The sequence below is a fragment of the Arachis ipaensis genome, chromosome B06, assembly GCF_000816755.2.
Source record: "Arachis ipaensis cultivar K30076 chromosome B06, Araip1.1, whole genome shotgun sequence".
NCBI classification, from domain to species: Eukaryota; Viridiplantae; Streptophyta; class Magnoliopsida; order Fabales; family Fabaceae; genus Arachis; species Arachis ipaensis.
The window spans coordinates 129,940,901-129,950,229 of record NC_029790.2 but is presented as its reverse complement, the minus strand read 5'-3'; the positions used below and the strand labels follow the sequence as shown (position 1 = coordinate 129,950,229).

General features: G+C 36.7%; 2 protein-coding genes across 2 annotated transcripts; one reads left to right on the top strand and one right to left on the bottom strand.

Annotated features, from left to right (window-relative positions):
- LOC107647493 (probable arabinosyltransferase ARAD1) lies at window positions 7,252–7,806 on the bottom strand. The gene has a single exon (XM_016351564.1). The coding sequence runs from the start codon at window positions 7,804–7,806 to the stop codon at window positions 7,252–7,254; it is 555 nt and encodes a 184-aa protein (XP_016207050.1).
- LOC110263599 (wall-associated receptor kinase 2-like) lies at window positions 8,344–9,329 on the top strand. Its single transcript, XM_021105153.1, has one exon. It carries the CDS (start codon window positions 8,363–8,365, stop codon window positions 9,248–9,250), a length of 888 nt encoding a protein of 295 aa, XP_020960812.1. The 5' UTR covers window positions 8,344–8,362; the 3' UTR covers window positions 9,251–9,329.

Below are 9,329 nucleotides of genomic sequence, written 5' to 3'. Positions count from 1 at the left end.
CACCCAAGAACATGATGAATGTGATGATCAAGTGACACTCATCACCATTCTCACCTATGAACGCGTGCTTGACAACCACCTCCGTTCTACATGAAAACAAGCTTGAATGCATATCTCTTGGATATCTAATACAGGGGACCGAGTCCGAGATATTAGAGTCTTCGTGGTATAAGCTAGAATCAATTGGCAGCATTCTTGAGATCTGGAACGTCTAAACCTTGTCTGTGGTATTCTGAGTAGGATTTGGGATGGGATGACTGTGACGAGCTTCAAACTCACGAGTGTTGGGCATAGTGACAGACGCAAAAGGATCAATGGATCCTATTCCGACATGAGTGAGAATCGACAGATGATTAGCCGTGCGGTGACAGCACATTTTGGACCATTTTCACTGAGAGGACGGACGGTAGCCATTGACAACGGTGATCCCTCAACATACAGCTTGCCATGGAAAGGAGTATGAATGATTGGATGAAGGCAATAGGAAAGCAGAGGTTCAGAAAGAACAAAGCATCTCCATACGCTTATCTGAAATTCCTACCAATGAATTGCATAAGTATCTCTATCCTATTTTATGTTTTGTTTATCTTTTAATTATCAATTCTCCATAACCAATTGAATCCGCCTGACTGAGATTTACAAGATGACCATAGCTTGCTTCAAGCCAACAATCTCCGTGGGATCGACCCTTACTCACGTAAGGTATTACTTGGACGACCCAGTGCACTTGCTGGTCAGCTGCACGGAGTTGTGTGAAAAGTGTGCGATCATGATTTCGTGTACCAGTATCTCAACAATCAACAAAATACATTATCAAACTGATGGAATCAACATAAACCCTCCACAAAGTGGGTATCTCAAATCAGGTAAAAGAGAAGGCAATACAACTAGAAAGTTATATCCTAATATTCATCTCTACACCAGGAATAACATACTAAAATTTCATAAGAAATGGAGCAAGTTTACCAATTCAATCGGATAAAAAAGGCTTGCTCTTTTCCCCTAAATTCTTCTTCTCCCTTCGTCGCCGATGCTCTTTGTTTTTTTTTTCCTTTTCCTTTCAAAAGTGAGAGTCTCTAACTCTCTCTCCCTTTCACCATGGCTTTTGATGCTTTCTTCATTTATTTTTTTTGTTTTGTTTTTAATATGTGTGGGCCCCACTTAGTTGGGGACCCACCAACAAATCTCCCCCTCACCAACTCAAGTGGGGATAGACTACTCCACCAAGCCCGCCTTCTCTTTGCAGGAATCAAACTTCACTGCAGGTAAACTCTTAGTCATCATATCTGAACCATTATCATCAGTATGGATCTTCTCAAGTGCATATGACTTCATCTCAAGCGCTTGACGTATCCAATGATACCTCACCTCTATGTGCTTCGATCTGGAATGAAACGTCGAATTCTTGCTGAGATGGATAGCACTCTAACTGTCACAAAATAATACAAACTTCTCTTGATTGATGCCTAACTCTTGTAGAAACTTCTTCATCCACAAGAGTTCCTTAGAAGCTTCAATAACAGCAATGTATTCTACCTCTGTAGTAGACAAAGTAACACATTTCTGAAGTCGAGATTTCCACGACATAGCTTCCGCTGCAAAAGTCATCAGATAACCAGAAGTAGACTTCCTTGAATCAAGATCCCCAGCCGTATCTGTATCTGTGTAACCATCCAACACAGGTTGGCCACTCCTAAAACATAAACAAACTCTAGAAGTACCATTAACGTATCTGAGAATCCACTTCACCGCTTGCCAGTGTTCTTTGCCAGGATTAGAGAGAAACCGACTAATAACTCCAACGGCATGAGCAATATCCGGCCTGGTGCAAACCATAACATACATCAAACTGCCAACTACAGATGCATATGGAATCTTCTTCATTTCTGCTTTCTCTTTCTTACTTGTAGGATATTGCTGCGAATTCAGCTTGAAATGACTAGCAAGTGGAGTACTAACAAGTTTGGAATTACTCTTGCTAAACCTCTCTAAAACCTTCTCAATGTACTTCTGCTGCGACGACCACAGTTTTTCATTCTTCTTGTCACGAGTGATACTCATGCCAAGGATTTTCTTTGCAGGACCCAAATCCTTCATAGCAAAGAATCTATTCAAGTCTTTCTTAAGACTTTCAATCTTCTTAGTGTCATGACCAACAATTAACATGTCATCAACATAAAGCAAGAGAATTATAAAATCACCATTAGAGAATTTCTTAACATACACACAATGATTAGAAGAAGTCTTACTATACCCATGACCTTCCATGAAGGAATCAAACTTCGTGTACCACTGCCTTGGTACTTGCTTCAACCCATATAAGCTCTTCTTCAACTTGCATACAAAGTGCTCCTTTCCTTTAACTTCGAAACCCTCTGGTTGCTCTATATAAATTTCTTTATCTATGTCATCGTGAAGGAATGCACTCTTCACATTAAGCTGCTCAACCTCTAAATTCAAGCTAGCCGCCAATCCAAGCACAACTCGAATAGAGGACATCTTCACAACTGGAGAGAAAATCTCCTCAAAATCAACACCTTTCTTTTGCTCAAAGCCTTTCACAACCAATCGAGCTTTGTACCTTGGCCGTGAGACATTTTCATCCGTTTCAATTTGAACACCCATTTATTCTTGAATGCTCTCTTACCCTTAGGTAGCATCACCAATTCAAACGTATGATTCTCATGTAAGGAATTTATTTCTTCTTGTATGGCCTTCAACCAATCTTCCTTATGCTCATCAGACATAGCTTCTTGGTAGCTCTCTGGCTCCCCAATCTCAGTGTTCATCACATACTCATGAGGAGAGTATTTCTGAGAAGGATGACGCTCTCTAGTAGATCTTCTCAATTCAGGCTCAACTGGTGGTTCAGGTAGAACTTCAACATCTGGCACCTCAGGTTGAGGTGTAGGTTCATCATGCAAATCATCATCATCATTATCAACTTGTACATCTCCCCCATCAATAGGAGGTCTAGTGGAGGGACCAGGTTCATCAACAGCAGAACGTCTAACAGTTATTATTGGCTTATCTGTCTTCTCCAAGTCTTCAATAGTTTGGTCTTCAAGAAAAATCGCATCTCGGCTTCTAATTATCTTCTTGCTCACCAGATCCCATAATCTGTAACCAAAGTCTTCATGATCATAACCCATGAAGATACACTGCTTTGACTTTCCATCAAGTTTAGACCTTTCATCTCTTGGAATGTGAACAAAAGCCTTGTAGCCGAACACTCGCAAGTGACTATAGGAGACATCTTTCCCTCTTCAAACTTTCTCTGGAACATCACCATTTAGTGGAACTGAAAGAGAAAGGTTGATCAGATCTACTGCAATCCTCATCGCTTCACCCCAAAAGGACTTAGGCAACTTTGCATGAGAGCTCATACACCTGACTTTATCATTGATAGTGCGATTTATTCTCTCTGCAACTCCATTATGTTGAGGAGTCTTAGGAACTGTCTTCTCAATCTTGATCCCATGTCCTTTACAATACTCTTCAAACAGACCCCTGTATTCACCACCATTGTTTGCTCGAACACATTTCAATTTCCTTCCTGTTTCTCTTTTAACACTTGCATGAAAGTGTTTGAAGATACAGAGTACCTGGTCTTTATATTTCAAAACAAAATTCCACACTTTTCGAGAATAATCATCAATAAAAGTAACAAATACGATGCACTACCTAGTGTCTTAGCATCTATAGTGCAAACATCAGTGTGAACTAAATCTAGAACATGTGATCTCCTATGAGGTCCAGAACTATGAAATGATACTCTAGCATGATTTCCAACGAAACAATGAGTACAAGTATTTAAAGTTGTACCTTTCACAGGAAGTGAGTGCTTCTTGGCTAAGACACTTAGTCCTTTCTCGCTCAAGTGACCAAGACGTATATGCCACAAATCAAAAGAGGAATCATCAGCTACACTCACCTCTTCTTTGCACAACTTTGCTTGCAACCGGTAAAGAGTAGTGAGACTATTATCTTCTCTAGCAACAATGAGAGCCTCTTTGGTAATCTTGCATTTTTTACTAGCAAAGGAAGTGCAATACCCCTCTTGATCCAATGCCTTCACTGAAATGAGATTGAATTGTATATCTGGCTTATGCCTAACGTTCTTCAACTGTAACTTGCATCCCATGTTGGTTTCAAGCCACATATCACCTATACCAATGATATCACACACTCCTTTGTCTCCCAATTTAATCTTGCCAAAATTTCCAGCAGTATAAGAAGTGAAAAATTTACGTTTCGGAGTGACATGACATGAGGCACCAGAATTCATAATCCAAGTGGAATCATCACAGACAAGATTCACATAATTTTTATCATATGTGATAAGAACATCTTTATAAATAATAGCAGCAGTTTCTTTATCACTATCTTTACCTTTGTCTTTGTTTCTTCCCCTTGATTGTTCTCTTTTCAAGAACCTACAATACCTCTTGATATGCCCCGGCTTGTACTTTCCTCTTGACTTGCTTCGATTCTCTGACTTGTCGGAACTGTAAGATTTTCTACTTTGACTTCTCCCCCGTGACTCTGAAACAAGTGCTTTTGACTGGGAAGAGGCATTAGTCAAACCTCGCTCTCTTCTTCTACCTTCTTCATTCAACATGCTTTCTTTAACCATTGCTAATGTCAACTTTCCTTTTGGAGTTGAGTTAGTTAGTGTCACAACCAGAACAATGAGAGCCTCTTTGGTAATCTTGCATTTTTTACTAGCAAAGGAAGTGCAATACCCCTCTTGATCCAATGCCTTCACTGAAATGAGATTGAATTGTATATCTGGCATATGCCTAACGTTCTTCAACTGTAACTTGCATCCCATGTTGGTTTCAAGCCACTTATCACCTATACCAATGATATCACACACTCCTTTGTCTCCCAATTTAATCTTGCCAAAATTTCCAGCAGTATAAGAAGTGAAAAATTTACGTTTCGGAGTGACATGACATGAGGCACCAGAATATGAGTATAGATATTATTTCAATTGTCTACAACAATTTTAAAAGTGCTAACATTCTCTTAGACGAAGATTACACTGCCAAAATCTCTAATTTTAGAGTTTTAAGATTTTTTTCCAGTGGATCATCAAGTTGCATTAGTTACAATGGTGTAAGGATCAGAACTATTGGTTACTTGAATTCAGAGTACATGCAGATTAGTCAACTAACTGAAAAAAGTGATATGCGTATAGCTTTGGTGTTGTGCTGACAGAACTTTTTATTAAAATAAAAGTTTTTTTTCATTTGTGAAGTCAGAAGAGAAAGTAATTCTTGCTATCTACTTTCTATCTTACCTGAAAGATGAGTGCTTGTTTGAAACTCTTCAAGTTAGAATCTTAGCTTGAATGAAAAAAACAAGCAGAAAATTATGGAAGTTACTGATTAATGTTACAGCAAGGTGTTTGAGACTTAGAGGGGAAAAAAGACCAAACATAAAGGAAGTGACAATTTTTATTAGATGAGAGAAATTTTCTAAAAAAATGTGTGTATCACTATTACATTTATAAGCTATGAAAGAGAAATTCTTATTTATTCCATACACGAAATATTTTCCTTTTTTATTTATTGTCACCTTTTTTTCTAACTTTTTAAATTTAAATTTAATAGATAAGACCATTCTAATTTTTTTGAAGTATATAAGATATAAAATTATATTTGATAAATGAAATATGAGTATAGATATTATATCAAAAAATATTAAATTAGTGTATTTTATATTTTTTTGATAAGGATATAGAAACACTAACAAAAGTTCTAATTTTTTTAGTTTTACTATTTCTATCATATAATTATATTTTTTTTATCATTATATATTTTTTTAAATTTCTTGTATGAAAAAATAGAGTAAATTAAACTTTTATAATTTATTATTTCTTATATTTAATTGATCACCAAATAAAATATAAAATGCTAATTTTTATATTGTTGTCCTTTGTATATTATGCTCAGTATTATATCTTATTCTATATTTAAAATCAAATATAATCTAAAATCCATGAAAATATTTTTTATAGAAGAATAAATCTTCTCAATTATTTATTTATTTATTTTGTCAAGTATAATTTTTTATTATTTAATATTTTTGTATATATATATATATATATTTTTTGTATATAAAATATATGATAAAAAAAATTACATCTTATCATAATAATTGAGAAAAAAGTTTGAGAAGATCCCCGTGTCATATTCACAAACATAGCTTCAAAAATGAGAAGCTTTCTAACGCGAAGAATATAATTTCGACCAAAAAGAATGAATATTCAACCCCTACACTTCCCCTCTAATTTTCTACCACCGTACTACATATTTTTCTATGAATTTTAAAAATGATATATGAATTTTAAAAATAATCATCAAATCAATGAACTATGAATTTATGTCCCAACATTATACGAATAATTAATTTTTATTATTGACTTTTTGAATACACATGGGATGATTATTGCTTTGAAAATTAATGGTAAGAAACATTGTCAAAATTATTAGTTATTCCATTGGCCAGCGACAAACCCTTAAATGGAGCTTTGATCCACGACGAATTAGTTCTTGACCTATCGGGTTGGAGATACCGTAAACAATCAATCAAAAAAATTATTAGTTATTTAAACATTTTCCCTTAACTCTACGTTAATCTTCATTAAAATGTCTCCACATACATATACGTATAGAGTGTGAATTATTTATTGGACAGTTGTCACAAGTAAAGGACAAAACTAGGTGATTGCTACGATACGATGATAAATTCATACGTATCGATACGTTTAAAATATGGACAAATAACAATAAGACATGTGGAATTTATTTTTCACGTCAGTATTTAATTTTTTCTTTTTTAAATATATAGTATATCACCACTTTTACTAAAACACCCTTTTAATTAAATAAAAATAAAAAATATTTATTTAATTAATTTTATAAAAAGACTTAAACATCCTTTCTTTATTTGATTAGACAAAAATACTCTTTTAAATTAATCAAATTTTAGAATTCAATTAATCCTAATTTTATAATTTCAAATAATTGAAACAACAAAACAAAAACATATTAAAAAAATAAAAAATTAAAATTGTTCTTCTTCTGTATTAAATATATTAAAAAACAAAAAACTAAAATTGTTCTTCATCTGGGTTCAAAAACCCTCTCGTTCACCACATCTTATGAGGATAAGAAACCACCACATCCTTCACCAGAGAACCTCTCAACCTCCCAAACCCAACCACAAGAAGCACACTATTCTTCACCTTATCCACACATGCAACAGCGACTTGGGGTCTGCCGCCGTGAACACGTGGTCCCTCCCTCCATTCCTCTGCCAGTACTTCTGCCCCTCCAGCCACTCCACCAGCGCTTTCTGCGTCTCCTCGTCACTGTATGCCGCCTCCGACCCATCGCCTTGTTGGCTCGTCGACACCATCTGGCTCAGCAACGAGAAGAACGGCACGTAGACCAGCTCCGCTTCTTCCGGGTCCATCACCCGGGTCACCGGTGACCCTATCCGATCTGACTCTGGACGGTTCATGTCCAGGAACAGAAACCACTCTCCCATGTGCTGGTGTCCTGGGTAGCTCAGCGAGGTTAGATTCTTTGGCGTGCCGCCGCCTCGGGAGGCGGATCGGGTGGTGATGACACCGTAGGTGAACCGAATGGGAAGGTCATACATGTAAACCTTAATGGCGGAGGACGAGGAATCTGCAGTGGCTATGGCGGCGGCGTCGGAGCAGGGTTGACTGGCAGAGGCAAAATTTACTGTCATGTCAAAGGCGGAGTTGTCGTCGGATTCAGATTCTAGCATGGTGGTGTGGCGGTTCGGGAAGGCATTGAAGAGTGCACAAGTGACGAAGATTACGAAGAAGATGGTTGCTAGAATTTGCGTTTGGGAATAAAGGAGGGATGTTTAAGTCTTTTTATAAAATTAAATAAATAATTTTTTTATTTTTATTTAATTAAAAGGGTATTTTAGTAAAAGTGGTGATATATTATATATTTAAAAAAGAAAAAATTAAATGCTGATGTGAAAAATAAATTCTACATGTCTTATTGTTATTTGTCTATATTTTAAACGTATCAGTACGTATGAATTTATCATCGTACCATAGCAAACACCCAAAACTAAGTCAATTTTTGTGTGAAAATTACGCGAGGGGCGTTTTCTTAGAAACTTGCTAATATGCTATATATAATATGTTTTTTTTTTAATTAACTTTATATAACAAATTTGATCACCCCGCCTTGTTGAGAAGTATAAAAAGAAGAAAGAGCCCCCATAGGCCATAGCCATTTTCTCCTCACGGCTACTGACACTTGAAATTCTAATATTTAGTTGTGTCTTGTGAGTGGTGTGAGTCATCATGACGTTGAAGGCCACAGTAGTACTACTCTTAATAGTTGTTGCACTAGTCCTTCTAGCAACAATTGCAGCAGATGATGGAAATAATCAAACCCTTGAAGGATGCAGAAGCGACTGTGGTGGTGTCCGAGTTCCATATCCATTTGGCATAGGGAACTCATCATCCGTCCCCCATAAAAGCTGTTTCTTGCAAAGTTCGTTTGAGCTGACATGCCCAAATTCAACTTTATACTGGGGAAATATCAAAGTCTTAGACATAAAAATTTCCCAGGCTAAAGTTGACATGTCGATTCCTATCTCAAGGATTTGTCGTGACGGTCATTATTATAGAGGAGTTTCCATAGATATTCCTTCTTTCACCATTTCTAGTGAAGACAACAAGTTCGTTAGTGTAGGTTGCGACACCTATGGCTATCTTCACAGCTCCTACAAAGACGACGATAATGCAACATATTCAACAGGGTGCATAACAAGATGTTATGGCAGTTCTATGGAAGTTGAGGATGGACATTGTTCTGGGATTGGGTGTTGTCAGGTGGATATTCCGCCTAAAATGAGGATGACCTTTGTCAAGTCATTTTCCTTTTACAATTTCAGCCAAACTTGGAGATTCAACAACTGCAGCTATTCTTTTGTTGTCAAAAAAGAAAACTACACATTTTACAGGGAACACTTGAGAAACCTGCCTTTTGAGGAATTCCCTGTGGTGTTTGATTGGAGTGTTGGAGATGAAACACGTGAAGCTTCTCGGAAAAGAGGTACCAGTTACGCTTGCAAGGGAAACACCACTCGTAATGACTCTGTCCCTACTGGATATGGTTACATATGCCAATGCAATAAAGGTTTTGAAGGAAATCCTTACCACCCTCTTGGCTGCATAGGTAACTAATAAGTACTTATCTTCCTCTATTTATGTAATGATTTTGGTGATTGCTATAATACTTTGAGACTTGATGATGAGAGAGAGA

Coding starts and splice junctions, on each gene's coding strand:
- LOC107647493 (XM_016351564.1), bottom strand. CDS start 7,806: ATGCTAGAATCTGAATCCGACGACAACTCCGCCTTTGACATGACAGTA.
- LOC110263599 (XM_021105153.1), top strand. CDS start 8,363: ATGACGTTGAAGGCCACAGTAGTACTACTCTTAATAGTTGTTGCACTA.